This window comes from Capra hircus, chromosome 2 (genome assembly GCF_001704415.2).
Source record: "Capra hircus breed San Clemente chromosome 2, ASM170441v1, whole genome shotgun sequence".
In the NCBI taxonomy this organism is placed as follows: domain Eukaryota; kingdom Metazoa; phylum Chordata; class Mammalia; order Artiodactyla; family Bovidae; genus Capra; species Capra hircus.
The window spans coordinates 14,465,742-14,484,602 of NC_030809.1; the positions used below are offsets into that span (position 1 = coordinate 14,465,742).

Here is an 18,861-nt window from a genome sequence, read left to right on the forward strand (position 1 = left end):
GGGAAGTGAGCGAGAGGGCCACCTTCTGCTTGCCCCCTTATGCACACCATCCTTCCTCATAGCACGGCTCTTGGCAGGGCTCCAGATCAGAGCACCCTCCCAAGTTTAGGGCAGTACTAGGATTGGTAACTCTGGTGGCTGTTGCCAACCTTGAGCTTCAGCTGTGTCTCAACAGGTCACCACAGTCTAAGCTGGGCTCTCCTACCCTCCTCACCCTAGGGCTCCCTCTCTTTGCTCCAATTTTATTGATAATAGTGGATGCAGTGTGAAGGCTGAGGCAAGCAGCCTTGCCTCTAACTTCTGGGTATCATTGATATCTCAGCAGTTTCCTTTTTTGTGAGCGGAGACTTGGAGCTGTAAAGTTCCTCTCTAGCTCTGAGTCTGTAGACTTCAAATGCGCTTCCCTTCCTGTCATTTTCATTTTATTTGCATTATTGTTTGCATGTGTTTCCACATTATGTGTTAGTTTGTACTTTTACCCTTTTAGGCCTGAAATAACTTTCCTCCAATTGTCACTTGTAGTAGAAAGAGCACTGAATTATGGGAGTCAAGACACCTGGACTCTGGTTCTACCACTCACTGCCTGGTTATATAGCCTTGGGCAAGTCAGTTAACTTCACATCTGCACTGTTCCTCTGCACAGTGGGGTTGATATTGGTCCTGTCCATCTTTTATGGAGTTGTTAGGCAGATTCGAGATTATGTATGTGAAATTACTGGGGAAAAGACCAGATATTTTCGTGGGCTTTTAGGACGGACAGACCAATCCTTGAATACTGCCTCTGCCATTTACTGGCAGTTACCTCTTTGAGCCTGTTTCCCCACTTATAAAACAGGACCGAAAAAAAAAAAAAAACAGGACCAAATCCTACCTCAGAAAGTTGTGTGAGCATAGATGACACCAAGTATTTAAGGCACTTAGCATGGTGACCAGCATGTTGTTAAGCATCAATGGAGGATAGTATAGCCCTCTGTTCTTTGCTTGCTTGTTGACCCGCTGGAGTAAGATCCAGGAACAAACCCAGGCTGGAATAAGAGGCTAAATTTTTCTCCCTCAGGAGTGAAACAACATTTTCCAAGTACTTACTTGCTGAATGCTTCCCCATGTATGGTTTCTATTTTCTCAAGAATTAGGTGAGGTGGATATCATTGTTGCTTGTTAAAGATAATGAGCCAAAGCTCAAGGAAATTAAATGACTAGACCCAGTCCCACAGTCAGTAAGCAGGAGGGCCTGGACAAGAACCCAAGCCTTCTGAATCCAAATGCTGTGTTTTTTCCATCAGCTCATAAATAATGTAAACAAAACCAAAAGGAAATTGTGGAAACTAACCTTTTCGTGTTTTTTCAAGTCAACGTCGGTGAGGACTGTCCGGTATTTGATGGCCTGTTTGAGTTCTGTCAGCTGTCTACTGGTGGCTCTGTGGGTAAGGACTATACCCTTCATTAAGGGCTATTCTGGGCTGTACCAATGAGGTCTGTCTTTTAGGCCACTGTCCTAGTGAGGCTGACCTGTGACCATGTAAAATGGTCCTGTGGGTTTTTACGTTAGGTCCTTAAAATGTTATTCTGCTTCAGTCTGAGGCCAGGTTCAATCTGACATGGTATAGATATGTGTCCTAGCCTGTCCTTTCCTACTAAGACATCCTGTATACAGGAACTCCCTGCAGACCTCATGGGGTTGTTGAGATGCTGAACATAAAAGTAATTTGTGAACTGCAAAGTGCTGTAAAAATAGGAAGTGTCATCATCTGTGTCTTACAAAAGAGCATGGTAATTACATTTAGAGGTCAGAAACACTTCCCGCGTATCTCCCACTTCCATTAATATCTATGTTATCTCTGGGATCACTCTACCATTTCTTAACAAATATTTATTTTTCTGTGATCATTGTTTTTTCTCCTCGCCTCTGCCTACCACCTCACAATATAATCTCAGAAAACAAAGAAGTATACAGAGGAAAAAAACTGACTGCAATCAGACTGTCATGGATAACCATCATTATCATTTTGGTGTTTGTACAGCTATGCTTTTTTCTTTGTGCACGTATCCAGACAAAACATATACTCACCTATATTTTACAAAAATGTGTATGTATAGTTTTGTGCCTCCCTACTACATTTTTTACTTAGTAAATCTTTTTTTTTTTTTTTTTTTCCGGTCATGCCATGTGGCTTGCAGTATCTTAGTTCCTGAACTAGAGATTGAACCTGGGCCCGTGGCAGTGAAAGTGCGGAGTCTAACCACTGAGCTGCCAGGGAAGTCCCTACTTAGTAAATCTTTGAAATTTAGCTGTAATAAGGTTTAGCATGATATCTAGTGGCTACATGATTATTGTATGTTATGGACCAACCTCAGTTGATATAATTAGTCCACTCAAGTTGCTCTGTGTTGGTGTTTTTTTGGTTTTTGTTTTTTCTACACCATGCAGCTTGAAGGATCTATCTTAGTTCCCTGGCCAGGGACTGAACTTGAGCCCTTGGCAGTGGAAGCATGGAGTCCTAACCACTGCACTGCCAGGGGATCCCTCATGTTCTTATTGCTCTTAAAGTCATACTGCCGCAAAGGCATTTGCACACATGGTGTGTATTTTTCTCGCACTTCTTCTTGGACCTATTTGTACTTCAAGCCTCTGTCTGCTACATTTGGTATCTTCAAAATATTTTGACCATGAACCACAGTAAGAAATACATTTACACTTAAAATCCTGGTTATGGACGCACTCGCACACACACATCCTCTCTTGCTCTGCAGCTAGTTTCACAAAAGAGTGGTTACCTTTACTGTTACTCTGCTATTTTTATTCTATAGTCTATCTCATTAAAAAAAAATATATATATATACACACTAACCATAGCCCACTAAACCAATTTTAAGGCCTATTAGTGAGTTTTACCACTTTCAGTTTGGAAAACAGGTTTTTTAGAGTAGCCAATATTGTGTTTATTCCCATTGGAGTAGACAGAGGGAGAGGGCTAGCTGGTGAATTGTACAGTTCACCTGTTAAATAGGCAGGTCCTATCTCTCACTGGGTTCCCATGGTTTTTTGGGGAAAGGAGAGAGAGGGACTTTGTGACAGGCTTGTGTTCTTTCTTCCGGTGCCCAGCAAGTGCCGTGAAACTTAATAAGCAGCAGACGGACATCGCTGTGAATTGGGCTGGGGGCCTACACCATGCAAAGAAGTCCGAGGCATCTGGCTTCTGTTACGTCAATGATATCGTCTTGGCCATCCTGGAACTGCTAAAGTATGCCTGCCTGGCCTTGTCTCGGAGGAGCACCTTAGGCCAGGTCCCCACTCCCTCTCCCCCGGGCTTGCCTCCCTAGTTTGCCTTTCCTAGCGGCGTGCCGGCTAGGATGTGTTTGGTGAGTGTCTCTGGCCATCCTCTCCTTGACGAGGCCTTGATTGGATCTGAGCCCACGGCAAGATCAGGGGCAGGTGCTGCTCAGATCATGCCTCCAGAATGTCCCTGTGTGGCTGGAGTTGACCCTGGCTGTAGAGTAGGAAGATCGGACTTGGTCGGCTTGGTCAGGCCTCTGGAGACACCCTGCCGCTCTTCCACCTTCCTTCAGCCAGTTTCCACGTCTCTGGTGCTTAGAGATACCTGAGGGAGGCAGCCAGCCCGGTAAGCTGGGCCCTGGCGCCCTTGGCGCGTCCCATTCCCAAAGAGCCCCCAGAACCCCCTGACCCCCTTCTGATCCTAGGTATCACCAGAGGGTGCTGTATATTGACATTGATATTCACCACGGCGATGGCGTGGAAGAGGCCTTCTATACCACAGACCGAGTCATGACTGTGTCCTTTCATAAATATGGAGAGTACTTCCCAGGAACTGGGGACCTACGGGTGAGAACTCCCTTCAGGGGCCAGCCAGCTCACCCTCAGCTGCCAGCTCTAACTCTCCTGTCTCATACCACCAAAAACCACTTCCTGCCTCTTCTGCCATTCGGAGACCACACACCTGCCACGTTCTCTTTCCCTTTCTTGTTCTGGAGGAAGGGAATGATGGAGCATACAGGGTTGTGAGGGATGGGCGCCTCCTGACTCATTGCACTTCCTCCTGGCCACAGCTGAGTTGCATTACACTGTTCAGATGTCCTAGACAGCTTAAATTTTAGGCTAGAAACATCAGGTACTCTCCCATGGGCTAGGAATTGGGACCTTTGTGAACCAATATAAGGGTTCTTGGTATTTTTAGGTTACCTTCCCCTTTAACCATCTGACTGAAAGCTGCTCTCTCCCCAGAAATGTACATGAAATTTTATGTTTGATATTGAATAGTTAATAGACACCTCCTCCTACTGAAGCCCATCCATGGACCTCAGGATAAGAATCCCTGGAAGCTAATTCATTAAACTCTTCTGCTTGTGTTAGCATGGATACAATGAAACCATCCACTTTGTCATGCCAGTGGCCCTTGGGTAAAAAAGTGGCGTTAAGTCAGTTTGCTATGGCAAGCGTTAGAATAACTGAGCATTTACCATTTTGAAGAATTCTTCCCTTGCGCTTGCTTTCCACACCTCCCTAGAGCTGAGGGTAGGGGAGCAGAGGAGTGAGCAATAAAATGTTTGGAAAAGGGTTGCTGTGGGGTGGGTGTTAATTCTGTGGTCCAGCCCCCACCTTTAACCCAGTCATGCTGTGGGGGTGGGATATTCAGCCTCTGGCCCCATAAATGATTCTCAGCCTGAGTGCAGACTCAGTGGTTTGTCCAGAGACGTGAGCTAGAGTTGTCCCACCAGTGAGGGAATGGTGCTAACTTGCTCTGTCCCTGGCCCACCTCATGGACCCAGCTTCTGTCTCTTAGAACCACTGCCTCTTTCCTTAGCCTTCCAGCCCCTACCCTTGAGCTTCCTCCTAGCTTCATCTTTCAGTTTTACTTTAATGTCCTTCTTGATTAGGATATTGGAGCTGGCAAAGGCAAGTATTATGCTGTTAACTACCCTCTCCGAGATGGGATTGACGACGAGTCCTATGAGGCCATTTTCAAGCCGGTAAGTGGCGTTTCCACCACTGGGCTGTAAATGGGATTGGTCTAAGGGAGGGGTAGCAAAAGCACCTCAGGGGTCCTCTCCCCAACGAGAGGCTGGCTGGAAATGAGACGGGTTTGAACCCTGGATTGCCTGCTGTATGGCCAGTTGAGAGGACAAAATTTCTCCAAGTATATATCTGAATCTTTTATCCAACACTGTTGTTATACAGGAATGTCTAAGGCATCATCTGTGTCTTTGAAGACCTCACAGTCCATGGTGTAGTCCATGGTGTGGGAGGCAGGCACATCCCCAGTACATGTGGTTAGTGCTGTTTTTGAGGGAGGAACGGAGGAACGAGAGAGAAAAACTGCTGCCTGAGCTGGGGAAAGGGTAGTCAGAGGTGATTTCACAGAGGTGGTGACATTTGAGCAGGACTCTGAGAAACGAGGAGTTACTCATGTGAAGAAGAAGGAGGGGGTCTGGAGGCCGGGGGCAGGTGGCAGAGGGAACGGCTCCAGCAGAGGCGCCAATATGTAGCATGTAGGCCTGTATGATGCGGGGAGGGGTCTTGAAGGATGTGGTAGAAAATATTTGTTGGGTTAGTATTTCAAAGGGAGCTTTGAAGGCCATGCTGAGGAGTTAAATCTTCACCTGTGAGCAACAAGAGTAGTAACTACTAGAGTAGTAACCTGGTTAGGTCACGTAGTAGTTTAGCAAACACCAGGTGCCCACTATTGATGCATACCTTGTAGTAAGGGTGGCAGAGAGGCCTGAGTTGCAGCCTCTGTCCTCAGTCACATTGGAATCTAGTTGTGAGAATGAGATATACAAAAGTGAGGCAACTCTTTGTAGTGTGAGGCTCAAAGTCTGTAGGACCAAATGCATGAGCAGATGCAGCTAAGGGTCAGAAGAGCTTCTTGGAGCCAGTGGTCTTGGACCTGGAGAGCAGGGAAGGATGTAGGGAATTAATAAGGAGGCTGTTTTAGGCTCAGGATTACTAGTGCTAGAAGACCTGGAAAACTAAACAAAGTAGGGAAACAGTAAGCCCAGATTGGCTCTCCATTTTCTCTGCTCAGCCTGGGGAAGAGTGAAAAGGCAGGAGTGGCAAATAAGGAACAGAAGAAAGTGTTGCACCCACACTTTTCAGCCTGAACCCCAAAAGCTTTTCTTGAGGCTGGTGGTGACCAGGTTGTGTCCTTTCAGGTCATGTCCAAAGTAATGGAGATGTTCCAGCCCAGTGCAGTTGTCTTGCAGTGTGGCTCTGACTCCCTGTCTGGGGACCGGTTAGGTTGCTTCAATTTGACCATCAAAGGTGAGTCCAGGTAGCATAGAGATGGGCGGGCAGGGTCCTGCTGGGTGCTCCTGTAACTTGGCACCCCTTCTCCCACCAAAGGGCATGCCAAGTGTGTGGAATTTGTGAAGAGCTTCAACCTGCCTATGCTGATGCTGGGAGGAGGTGGCTACACAATTCGTAATGTCGCCCGGTGCTGGACATATGAAACAGCTGTGGCCCTGGACACGGAGATCCCTAATGGTAATGGCTCCGGGGCCAGACTGGTCCGGGCAGTGCGTGAGCTCCTGTGTCCTTGAGCTCACACCCCCTTCCCGCTGGCTCTGCAGCGTCTCCTTTTCAGACTCTGATTCTGTTGCTAGCCTCTTGTGATTTTCAGACTATAGCCATCAGTTTTTTTCCGAGTCCTTTAGCTGCCCCTGTCCATCCTCCCTTGACTTTCGGTCTGGACAGAATTATCAGTAGTTATAGCTTTGGAATTCATACTCTATAGGGTAATTGGGGTAGTGAGGGAGAGAGTACTCTCAGTGAATATTGCCTAAATTTTTCTAAACCAGGGGCTTCAGCCTTTTCCTTATACATAGGCACTCACATATACACACCCAGACACCACTGGTGTGGACTCTGGAGAATGGCTTTGGCTTTTAAACCCTTGAAATCCTATAGGATTTCCCAAGTCTCACCCCATCTTAAAGGCATGCTTCTGTTTGATAGCTGGGCTGACAGGCCCAGATAAACCTGCAAATGCTTTTCTCAGGGTTCCATGGTGGCCAGATCTCTTAACTCTCTCACCCGCCCCCACCCCAATTAGAGCTTCCATACAACGACTACTTTGAATACTTTGGACCAGATTTCAAACTTCATATCAGTCCTTCCAATATGACTAACCAGAACACTAATGAGTACCTGGAAAAGATCAAGTGAGTATACCCCTGCCCCACACACCCCTAATTGAACATTTCAAGCTCCGGTTGGTCCCTGATCAGAGCTCAGCCAACCTCTCTACCATTGGCCATAGACAGCGGCTGTTTGAGAACCTGAGAATGCTGCCCCACGCACCTGGGGTCCAAATGCAGGCCATCCCTGAGGACGCCATTCCAGAGGAGAGTGGCGATGAGGATGAAGAAGACCCTGACAAACGCATCTCAAGTAAGACCCAAACTTCGGGGGCCTTTGCCTCCCTACTCCATAGGCCCTTGTCCAAGCTGCCCAGCTGTTGAGAACCCCAGTGCTCGTACCTGTAGGGATAATTTAATTTAGAGTCCAGGTCCCTTTCCCTCGGTGTCTTTTGCGGGAACGTGCAGAAAAGCATTGTTTGTTGAGAGAAAGAATCTGCTCTCTCACTGGAATGTCCCATTCATTACCTCCCAGTCTGTTCCTCGGACAAACGAATTGCCTGTGAGGAAGAGTTCTCCGACTCTGACGAAGAGGGAGAAGGCGGGCGCAAGAACTCTTCCAACTTCAAGAAAGCCAAGAGAGTCAAAACAGAGGATGAGAAAGAGAAAGATCTGGAAGAGAAGAAAGGTGAGTTTGGGTCTTGAGCCCCAGGCCCTGGAAGATGAATTTATGTAGGGCATTGTGGGGGTGGGGAGCCGACTTGGCACTGTCAGCTCCTTGGGGTACTCCCTCAGCTACATAGGCCTTCCTATGGTTCCTTGAAGTGGCCCACAACAGCTAGGTGGGCCTTCTGTAGTTCCTAGAAGTGGCCCACAGAAGAATGAAACTCAATTCGTCATCCTCACTGGCTGATAGAGCCCTGCCAGGTTCCAGAGCCAGGGACATGCCTGGGCTCCCCCTTGGTCAGGCGGGGCTCTCACATACCACCCAAGCCTCCCAGTGCTTCACCCGTTTCCCAGGGGGCTGCCTCCACCCACTGGGTTTAGGCTCCAGCAGGCTGGGAAACCGGTCCAACCTGTTCTCTACAGGTCTAGCTGGGAGGGCTTGGGACTTACTTTTCTCTCCACTGAGCTGTGATGTTGGGAAGGGGTTTCAGATCCCATAAGTCTTTCCCTTGACCATCCCTGCATTCTTATGTTCTAGAAGTCACAGAAGAGGAGAAAACAAAGGAAGAGAAGCAAGAAGCCAAAGGGTGAGGAAAGAACTGTCTGTCTGCTCCCTGGCATTGGAGCACCAGCCCCTTTGTCCCACCACACCAAGAGGGAAAGCACAGGGACAGCTGGTCCAGCTTACAAAGGCCTCTTTCAGGGACCAGTCTGTCAGTTTCTGCAGTTCTAGGCAGAGCTAGGAAGCTCCAGCCTTCAGCAGTCACCTGGGCAGCCAAGGGCCTTAGGAAGTCATTGTGCCCTTCCTTTTTCCGAGGTCTCTAGGGTGGGTTATCTAATGCCAGTCTCTGCTCTCTCCGCAGGGTCAAGGAAGAGGTCAAGTTGGCCTGAAGAGACCTCTCCAGTTCTGGCTTCTTGCCAAATCCCCACCTTTATCCCACAACCCTTCAGATTTTATATTTTCTATTTCTCTGTGTATTTATATAAAAATATATTAAATATAAATATCCCCAGGGACTAGACAGGAACCAGGGCCCTGAGGTCAGGGCACACATTACTTTTCTAGTAGCTGCCTTGCAACCCATCCCTCCCAAACTCTTGAACCCTAATGGGTACTGGGTAAAAGGGATCTGCTTAAGCAGCCATAGGACAAAATCTTGAAGTGCCTGCTTCATAGCTTTGAAAAGGTGCCCTTGCTGACCATTTGAGAAGGGTGGCTGGGTCTTCAGGGACTCTGTTGTTTTTAGGCTCTTAAGGTAACATCAGCCATTTTTAGATTGGTTTTGTTCTCATGCCTGCCCTCTCTGTCTTCCCCCAATTCTGCAGGTGAAGATCGGTAGTCTAGTTTCCATTTTGAGATACTATATTCATTTTTGTGAGAATCTTTGTAATAAAATGGTACATTTCTATACCCTCTTGAGCTCATCTCTACTCTGTAGTATCCCCTGGGTTCATGTCTCTGCCCTTCTGGTGTCCATGAGAACCTGGGCAAGCCTTCAACAAAACCCCAGACTTACCTGTCTTAATCCCCCCAAAGCTTGAGGTTGGCCAGTCTTCTCACCTTCACCCCCAGAAGACCACTCATGAAAAAGCACCACTAAAGGGACAACATTTATTCCTTTTTCAAATGTTACAGTAAAACCAGGTGGAAGAGAATGGTTTTAGCAGTTAGAAAAAAAAAAAAAAGTACAAATCTGGGGTTTGGCCATTAAAAGTTATTTACAACAATGGGAGGGGGAAAAAAAGACAACAAGAAGTTGTTTCACATTACAGACCTCCCGCCCACCCCAAAGCTTAATACTTGCTTACCAAGTCAAAAAAGGAGACACGGGTTGATTCACAAGCTGGAGGTTTGAACTTGAGTAAGACATTTATAAAAACCTAGACCGGGGCAGTGTTCTCCCCAGCCCAGGTGCCACTAGGCACAGCACAAGAGACTAAAAACTCAACGGGAAGGCTGGACACTCAGGGTTTTGGGAGTGTAGGCACCCCCACATCTGGCTCAGGGATTTGGGGAGTAAACAAAACCTACTTGGAAAAGAATCGGGGAAGAAAACCAGCAATTGCCTTCGGCACAGGTGGGGATAGGGAAGGAGGTAGGGCCAAGGGCAGGAGCATTTCACATCACTAACCTAACTTGGGAAAACTGCAAGGGACCATCTTCAACTGGCCTTAAGAGGAAGACCAGATGGATGATGGGAGAATCCACAGGAGGGAGAGAAGGAGAGGAAACGTGGCTAGGGGGCAACAGCCCCTTCCTTTCTGGGCACAGGAAGGCAGCCGGGGCACCAGGTCCAGGCAGTGACCTCACAAGGACAGCACAGTTTTTGCAGCTTAGAGATCACCCACCTGCCCCCACCCAGCTACTCATTCTGCTCGCTGGCTGGTGCAGGGTCACTCTCTGGCCCCGAGGGAGTGGATGGCTCTGCGGCCTGGGGCCCTGCCTCTTCTGTGTCTCCTCCCTTGGCGGCAGCGCTGGCCTCTGCCCCTTTGGCCTGGGGCTCCTGGCTCTCGGGGGTGGCAGCAGCCTTCCCTTCCTGGGCAGTGCCCTCCTCGCCGCAGGCACTGATCTCCCCCTGCTCCTGCTCTTCCTCTGTGGGTGAGGAGGCAGACGAATCACCCCCACCCTCCTTCCGATTTCTCTTGAAGGACAGGCCACTCAACTTGAAAGGCTTCTTGAAAGAGAATTTCTTCTTCTTCTTGGGGGTCTCCTTGGGGGGCACCTCCCCCTTAGCCTCAGCGCCCTGGCCAGGGGGTGCTGGCTCGATGGCATCACCAGTGGCCCCTGCTGCCTCCTCTGTTCCGTTCACGGGGGGCGACTCCCCTTCACCTTTGGGGGATAAGTCTCCATTGCTTTTCACGTGGCCGTTCTCCTGCAGGGCAGAGAAGACCGCAGTGAGGGTCGGAGCTCTAACTCCCCTCCCCCAGCCCACCCAGACATCGGGGTCCCGAGTCATGCCACCGCACCCCCAGAGCCTAGTTGTAGCCTCACCCCAGCGGCATCCAGTCAAACCTCTCCCTCCTGCCCCGCACAGGGATACAGAAGCCGCGACCGGCAGGAGGCGCTTGGGGTCTCGGGGCCCCCCACCCACCTCTCCCGGGGCGCGCTCTCTATTCCGCGCAGGACCGCCCGAGGCCGCGGATCCCGGATGGGCGGGGGAGCCGTGCAGCCAATATTGGGCGGGAAGCCGCCCCGGGGCGCTGTTCCCTGCACCTGGACGGCCTATTTTCCCAGCCGCAGGCTTTGTGTAAAAGGCCCCCACCCACCGCAGGCTCTCCTCACATCGCGGCTCCTCCCTTAAAAAAGGCCTTGGGATATTGAGGTCGGGTCTGCGGGGGGAGTGCCCTCGCCTCTGGGCACCCGCCCCGCGGCCCCCGGGCGCCCCCTTGGCGCGGCCCAGCAGCGCCTTTGTTCCCCGCGCGGCACTCGGGGCGGCCGGGGGGCAGCGCCGGGGGCCGGGGCCGCGAACAAAGGAGGCGGCGGGGCCCGGCCGGCGCCCCCTCCCCGCCCCTCCCCTCGCTTCGCCCGCGGGGGCTGCGGCGCCGAGAACAAAGGGACCGGGCGGGGGAGGGGGCGCCGCGTGTCCCGCGCCGGACAAAGCGCGCGGCCCCGGACCGGGGCCCTAGAGGGGGCGAGGTACGGGAGGAGGGGGCCGGGTCGGACCGTGCCGAGCGCACCCACCTGTCCGTTGACCTTGGCGGGGGAAGCGCCTGCTGCCTCCTCGGCGGTCACGTCGCCCCGGGGAGCCTTGGAGCTCTGGCTGCCCATGGTGGGGGGTTCTGCTGGGGGGGCGCCCGGAGCCGCCCCGGGCTCGCGCCGCAGGGGATAGTTCGGTCGGGTGGGCCTGGCCGGCGGAGGGGTGGGGCTCGCGTCTGAGGGGGAGGGGTGTCGGGGGTAAACCAAGCTGACCCCCGCTCCGCGCCCGACCCACTAGCTGCGCCCACCGCCGTTCCGCTCCGCTCCGCGCCAGAATGCCGCCTGCCGCCCGCCGAGTCTCCTATATATATGCGCCCGGAGCTCGGGGCGGGGCCGGACATTTAAATGAGCGCCCAATCAAGGGGCGGAGGCGGACCCAGGCCGCGGGCCCCACTTGCACGGTGGGCGACGCTGGCGGTCTGGTCCCCCAACCCACGCGGCTCCCGGGGGCAGGTGGGGTCCAGGGCGGGAAGAAGGGAGGCGGGTTCCTACGCGAGCTGGGCAGAGAGGGGGCTCCTAGAGGAAAGAGAAGGGAACTGTCGTCCCCTCCTCTCACCGCCCACCTCTCAGGGTGGACGCCCTAGCTCCTGGAGTGGCCCCCATCGTCTTGGTCCCGCATTGGCAAGCTCTGTCAGTCTCCCCCTAGAACTGATCGAAGGACTCACATGCCCAGACTCGTCAGCCGGCGGGCTCCAGAGAATGTGGTCATGGCAGCCGCAGGGCCCTAGCTGGGTTCTGTGCCCCCTCAGGCCTGGAGATGGGTCCGAGGTCCCGCCCACGTGCTGCCTGCCCCACCAGCCTGGGAGGTCTGCCCGGCCACAGGGTTAGTCTGGTGAGTCTGGTGAAGTCGTCCCTCATCCCTCCTGTCAGTCCATCGGTGGCCCGTCACACTAAGCCCCCACAGACAAACTCACCTTTCGTCCATCTTTTCTCAGACCCATGACGAAGTCCCACCTGGGTTATCTTAGTGGGTATCTCCATCCCCATTAGAAAGCTGAGGAGCCTGAGGCTCAGAGACCTGGACAGAACCTGTCTGACTTTAGCACTCCCCAGTCACATCCACTCCCCTACATCAGGGTTCCCCCCAAGACAGCAGAGGAAGCCCAGGAGGGGGCTCAACAACCTTTAAAACACTCCAGTTTCTCAGGAGGAGGGGCCTTGGATGGTCCCTTGAGGCCAGCCCCCAAGCTGCCAGTCCAGCCTTCAGCCCTGCCTGAGTAAGGGAGCCTGGAGACAGGGGCAGGGTGGAGGTGACTGGAAACTACAGCTGGAGCCTCTTGCCACTAGTCCAGGCCAGGGGGAACCCCAGAGTCCTGGCTGGCCCCGGATGTGTGCGTCCGGCTGCTGCCTCAGCTCCCAGGAGGAAGGAGATGGGGGCTGGCGGAAGCCAAGTGTTGCAAAAGCAAGGCTGTGTGTCCTGGACAGCTCAGCACGGCCCTCCCCTGTTCCCTCCCTCCTACGAGTAAGGTCTCCTGGGAGGCCTGAGGCTGTGAGGTGTGGAGACACCCCAGGGCCTGAGAAATCAGGAACTCCCACAGATCTGACGACAGGGCTGAGATGACTTCTACCTGCAGCGCTCACTCCTGTGGCTTCCACCCCCACCCCTACTCAGAGACTACAGAATGCTCTCGGCTTCATTAACGCCCTGTTTTTCAGAGTGGACAGATTCAGAAAGGGAAAATGACATGTCCAAGGGTACACAGCAAATACCAGTAACAGGGTAAGACAGAGTTAGAGAGACCTGTAAAAATGGGCTGCGGGCTATAAGGAAAGTCCCGGAAGCAGTCTCTCTTGAGATCTGGGGCTGCCTGGTCAGAGTGGGAGGCAAGAAGAGCCAGCTCTTGGGACGGGAAGGCGCACCATGCCCTACGGCAACTCACTGACAGGACAGTGACTTCTCCACCCCTGCCAGTAAGGGATGGACATCGTGACCCGCATTTCTGTCTTGACCACAATAGGGGACCCACAATGCTGCCAGGCGCTGCCAGCTCCGGCTGGCAGAGCTCAGATGAAGGCTGTGTGAGTCCCGGACGGGTTGGAGTCAGAGGTTAAGATCCCAAGGCCCCCAATTTCCAGGCTCTGCTCTGGGGGGGATGAATGGCACATTGTCAGGATGATCCCAGGAGGAGAGGGGAGCTATCAGGGGCTGAAGGATCCCGAGTCCCCAGAGCCCCAGAAGGAGGCTGGTCCACAAGGGAGCCCTGCATCCCCCACCAAACATGGAAGGAGGCTGAGGAGGGGGCACCTGAGAGCTGAATCCCTCAGCAAATCCAGGGCCCAGCTGAATTCAGCTTCTGGAAGGGGGAAGAGGCTTGGGATGCTGCGGGGGTGAGTGGGGGTGGTACGGCAGCCCCCACAGCCCCCTCCATCCACACTGCGGCTCCTTTCTCCCCAGCTGCTGCCAGCCCAGACAATGCGCCCATTGTTCTGTATCTCCAGGGGCCTGTGTGCAACTGTGTGTGTCTGTTTCTCTCTGTGTGTGACTGTGTATTGCTCTGTATCTATCTGTGTGTGAGAGAGACTTTGTGACTCTGTGTGTGTGTGTGTGTGACCAGGTGTGTACTTTTGTAGTTGTGTGAGTACACATCTTTGTTTGGCAGTGTGTATTAAGGGTCAGAGAGAGGCTTGGTGACTCTTGATGACTTTCTGAGACTTTCTGGGTGTGTGTGCCTGTCTGTCCTTGAGGTTGGGTTGGTGACTGGCTGTGACTGGGTGTGTGACTATGAGTGTATGTGCATGAGAGAGTGGCTGCTTTGTGTTTGTGTGAGTGGCTGTGTGTGCCTCCGTGGGTCAGATCATGGTGATCAGGACCTTTGAGATGTGAGCTTTTGCCAGGACAGAGTGGCAGGGGCAGGAGGAGTGGGCACTCTGAGATGGACAGGGGAAGGGAAGGTGAGAGACCAGACTTTTCCCACATCTTCCCTCTGCTCCAGTTCTCCCGTGAAGGCTCAGACCCTGGTCCTGGCCTGAGATGCTCCTTGTCCCCATGGACAGAAGGGAGTGGGACCCCAGGAGAGCCCTGAAGTGGGGTGGGGAAGGACAAAAGAGAACACCACCTCATAAAGACGGCTGTGGGGGCATGGGAGGGTCCTGTGGTGGAGATCAGATTAGACGCTAGGTGAGATGTGATTGGGCAGGATCTTATCAGGAATGGAGGACGGGACTTCCAAGGGGAGGGACCAGCATATGCCAAGGCCTGGAGAAGGGAAGAGATACCAGAGGACGGCTAGGTCCCAGTGGAGACCTCAGGAATGGTGACTTGGAGCAGCCCATTTCCCAGCCCCAGGGTCCCCATCTCCTTCCAGGGAGGATCACCTGGACCCAGAGACTTTATAGTTCTAGCCCCAGCTCTGCCTTCCGCTTTACCTATCAGCCAGCCCTCTCTCCTCTTGGGCCTCGGCCTACTCATCTGTGCAGTGACAGCTTGGCCTCTGTGATTCAAGTGCACAGAGCCTGGAGTTCCTCCTTTTGCTCCTACGTGGCAGAGTATCAGCTGTGAGTCACGCCGGGCCCCTGCCCACAGGGGTTTCCCATTGGGGAGGCTGGCAATGCCTTAAGAGGAGAAGAAAGAGCCAGAGCAGGGTCAGATGAGAGACCTGTGGGTTGCATGGAAGAGGGCCCTCTGGGAGGGCCAAGGGATGGAGGAAAAGCTTCCAGTAGCACAAGGGAACAGCAAATGGTCTGTGTGGAGTGGGGATGAAGGCAGAAGCCTGTTCTAGAGCAAAAAAGAGACAGAGTTCTAGGATCTGGGGACTGGCTGGTACAGGGATGGAGTGGAGACATGGGAGTGAAGATTTCTGAATTTTCTGTTTGGGGTCCATGATCCCATGACTGAGAGAGGGAATCAGAGGAAAATAAAGCTGGCAGGGGGTTGTGGATTTAACCTTGTTGAGTCTGAGGTGCCCAGAGAAAATTTGGGGGGCCATCCAGGAGGTAGCCTGTACGCTTCAGCACATAGGCATGTGATCATGTTTCCTGAGCCAAAGGCCAAGCCCCAAAGGCCAGGGTCTGGCTTGTGACCCTAAAGGAATAAAAGACAGAAGGTTTTAAGTCAGAACTGACCCCAGGAAATCTGGATCTCTGGTTGCTGCTAGTAAGAGGGTGACTGGAGCCAAGCAGTGCATGAGGTCACCCAGGAAGTCCTGGGGCAGTGGGAGCTCTGCCATTAGCCAGGCCAGCAGCAGGAGAGGGCCCCAGGGAGGGAGTCAATGGGAGGGGGAGGAGAAACCCTGGAGCGCAGAATCATGGGGATCCTTGACCACTCGGGAGAGTTTTGAAAAGGCAGGAATGACCAACGGTAATAATCAAAGCTGCTACCAATACATGCCTGCTACACCACTGCATGGTATATTACTGCGTGACTGTGTTTCCCCTCTATAGAGGCAGACTCTGAAGCCCAGCCAGGTGGAGTGTTCATTAAGCAGAAGAGGAGGAGGTCAGGTCTAAGAGAAAGTGGAGCTCTGAGGAGCAGCCTCCACAAAGGGTCTCGCTGCTTCTGGTTTGGGAGGAGCCTTTAGGGATGTCAGCAGGGAGCGCATGGCAGCTGCAGGACCAGGATCCCTGGAACTGGACTCCCCAGCACCCTGGGTACGCTGGGTTCTGGCTGGGTTGTTAGCAGGCCAGTCCTGGGGCTGGAACCTGAGTCTGGACACTGGGCACCTCTGGGACCCTTCCCTGGGACCACCATCCAACCAGTCACCACATCACAGAGACAAGAGATCTGGAAAGTTCCCTTTCAGGATTTTAGGCCACTCAGCCCTTTTATTTCTCCCTTTTGCTCCCTCTTCCCCTGGTGTGTGTGTGTGTGTGTGTGTGTGTGTGTGTGTGTGTGTGTGTGTGTGTGTTGGCAGTGGTTGTGCAAACTGGACAGGATCCAGCCACTATCTAATAGAGCTGTCTCTCTGGGGCTCAATTTCTCCAATAGCTAAGAGGTGTGTAATCCCAGCTCACCTGCCTATCTCCCCCAGGCTCAATGAGGTCACCAGAAATTCAACCCAGTTCTGGGCTGCCCTCGGCCTCGCCCTTGCCCCTGCCCCTCCCCTTTTCCCAACTTTCAGTTTCTTTTCAGATCCTCAACACCTTTTGGGGGAAGAGGTGGCCAAACCAGTGGAATGTGGATTGCTAACAAGTTTCCAGCAAAAATCCCCCATTTAGGGGAAGTCCTTTTAAAAGGGAAACTGAAATTCTCTCCTAGTCCAGGGCCAAGTCCCACCCCTTCCTCTCCACAGATCTTGCCCCATCACCTCTCCCATTCAGCCTCCTCCCAAAAATGATTTGGATCCAAACTCCAACCACCTTCCAGTTTTGTGACTCTGGACAAGTCCCTTCCCCTTACTGAGCCTCAAAATGCCCACTCCATACAGCAAGGACATCCGGCGCCACTTCGGGTTGTGGCAAGGGTTCAGTCTCTGACTAGACGAACCTTCAAAGTCAACAATGCAGTGTAGGAGAAGACTCTTGAGAGTCCCTTGGACTGCAAGGAGATCCAACCAGTCCCTCCTAAAGGAAATCAGTCCTGAATATTCATTGGAAAGACTGATGCTGAAGCTGAAACTCCAATACTTTGGCCACCTGATGCAAATAACTGACTCATTGGAAAAGACCCTGATGCTGAGAAAGGTTGAAGGTGGGAGGAGAAGGGGATGACAGAGGATGAGATGGTTGGATGGCATCACTGACTTGATGGACATGAATTTGAGTAAGTTCTGGGAGTTGGTGATGGACAGGGAAGCCTGGCATGCTGCAGTCCATGGGGTCTCAAAGAGTTGGACACAACTGAGCAACTGAACCGAACTGAACTAAAGGGTTCAGTAGGTATTGTTGTGTTGAGGCAATGGTAGTGGTAAAGAACTGGCTCCATCACGTCCCAGCTATGCGGCTTTAGGCCTGCTCTGAGCCTCAGTCTACATATCTGTAAAATAGGAAGTGATGATTATACCCACTTCTCAGGGTTATTGTGAGATGAACGACCTAGTATCATGACATAAAGCTCTAAGAACTAAGCACCTGAGGTGCCCAGCACATGGGAAAAGTTGACAATGTTCCTAAGTGTGATTACGTGAAATCCTGGGCCAGGGCCATTCTCTTCCCTTCCTTCCCTAGAGAGAGGAGGTCGGTGTCTAGGACCACCCTGGGATAATCTTGTATCCCCTCCATCAACTTTCTTCCTGGGCAGGTGGTGGAGGGACTGTTCTAAGGATGCTGAAGTGTTCAGAGGGAAATTTACTGGGCTCAATCAGTTCCTTAAATGGTAAAGGAATCTGCCTCTCCCCAGAACCCTGAGGATTCCCTTCCTTTTCTCTCACACTCCAGAAGTATCCCCCAGGGACCTTCTTTTAGTGATTTTTCCCAGAAAAGACATACTCTGGACACCCCTTGATGTGCACATCATCTGTCTCCTCACAGCTCCTCCTCACACTCTCCTTCCCTCCCATCTGTCTGCATAGGGGTGTCTGGCATCTCTGGGGACCAGCCTGCAATGCTCCAGGTTGTGCCTCAGAGATGGGACTCCCAGCCTTACTTCCCTCCTCTTTCTTCTTGGCCTATTGATCTTCAACTCTCTTGGGTTTTTAGGTCCTCAGGGCTGATCTTCTCCTACCTCAGGGCCTTTGAACAGTCTGTTCCCTCCACATAGAATGCCTCTTTCCACTTCTCTACTTGCTGAATTTCTGTTCTTCTCTTTCTCTCTCTCTTTTTCTTGCCATGTGGCATATGGGATCTTAGTTCCCTGACCAGGGATCAAACTTGTGCCTCCTGGAGTGGAAGCATAGGGTCTTATTACCCACTGGATCACCAGGGAAGTTCCTCTGCTTTCTCTTAAACCACTCCCAAGGACTTTCCAGATTCCCCAGGAGGAAGAGATGGCTCTCCCACCACACATTCCATACTCCTGGGCTGAGAGTTCCCACTACTCAGCTGCCCAAACCAGGAACCTGTGCTGCATAACCAGGCCACCACCATCAGCTCATCCTCCCCTGTCTCCATCTCCACAATTGGCCCTTCTCACCTGGACCTGGGTCATTTCATCAGCCTTCTCACTTGTCTGTCTGCACAAGTCCAGCCCCTCCATTCATTCTCCTCTACCTGAGAATTACTTTCGAATAGGGGGTGCTCACTGAATAATCTGTTGACAGATGGAATAAATGAGTGAAGGAATGAATGAAAGAAATGTAGAATCAAACACATCCCGCTTGGCTTCAAACCTTTCTGTGGCTCCTTATTGCCCTCAGAGGAAAGTCTGTGCCTTACCTTTGAGATCCTCACTGATTCCCCATAGCACACTCTGGGCTTTCCCCCAAGCCTAGCCTGCTCTCCTTCCTGTATTCATGTGCAATTGTCCTTCTTCTCTGCTGTGCAAGAAGGGATGTTGAAACAAGCCATGATGGGAAGAGATGGTAGGAACCTGC

General features: G+C 52.2%; 2 protein-coding genes across 3 annotated transcripts in view; one reads left to right on the forward strand and one right to left on the reverse strand.

Annotated features, from left to right (window-relative positions):
- Positions 1 to 9,169, forward strand: part of HDAC1 (histone deacetylase 1) — a 32,815-nt gene extending 23,646 nt beyond the window's left edge. The window contains exons 4-14 of one of the 2 annotated variants that reach the window (XM_018057759.1): positions 1,350 to 1,424; positions 3,104 to 3,242; positions 3,700 to 3,841; positions 4,894 to 4,986; positions 6,169 to 6,277; positions 6,359 to 6,499; positions 7,068 to 7,176; positions 7,275 to 7,405; positions 7,628 to 7,780; positions 8,297 to 8,345; positions 8,622 to 9,169. In XM_018057759.1, coding sequence (XP_017913248.1) covers positions 1,350 to 1,424; positions 3,104 to 3,242; positions 3,700 to 3,841; positions 4,894 to 4,986; positions 6,169 to 6,277; positions 6,359 to 6,499; positions 7,068 to 7,176; positions 7,275 to 7,405; positions 7,628 to 7,780; positions 8,297 to 8,345; positions 8,622 to 8,649 — 1,169 coding nt within the window. In that variant the 3' untranslated portion in view covers positions 8,650 to 9,169. The remainder of the gene's footprint in view (positions 1 to 1,349; positions 1,425 to 3,103; positions 3,243 to 3,699; positions 3,842 to 4,893; positions 4,987 to 6,168; positions 6,278 to 6,358; positions 6,500 to 7,067; positions 7,177 to 7,274; positions 7,406 to 7,627; positions 7,781 to 8,296; positions 8,346 to 8,621) is intronic. The other variant, XM_018057766.1, reaches the window with a different exon arrangement.
- MARCKSL1 (MARCKS like 1) lies at positions 9,357 to 11,719 on the reverse strand. Its single transcript, XM_018057780.1, has 2 exons — positions 11,441 to 11,719; positions 9,357 to 10,631 (listed from the first exon to the last, which is right to left on the reverse strand). Exons 1-2 carry the CDS (start codon positions 11,525 to 11,527, stop codon positions 10,122 to 10,124), a joined length of 597 nt encoding a protein of 198 aa, XP_017913269.1. The 5' UTR covers positions 11,528 to 11,719; the 3' UTR covers positions 9,357 to 10,121.

Coding starts and splice junctions, on each gene's coding strand:
- MARCKSL1 (XM_018057780.1), bottom strand. CDS start 11,527: ATGGGCAGCCAGAGCTCCAAGGCTCCCCGGGGCGACGTGACCGCCGAG. Junction 10,632..11,440: donor CCGCCAAGGTCAACGGACAG/GTGGGTGCGCTC, acceptor TCTGCCCTGCAG/GAGAACGGCCACGTGAAAAG.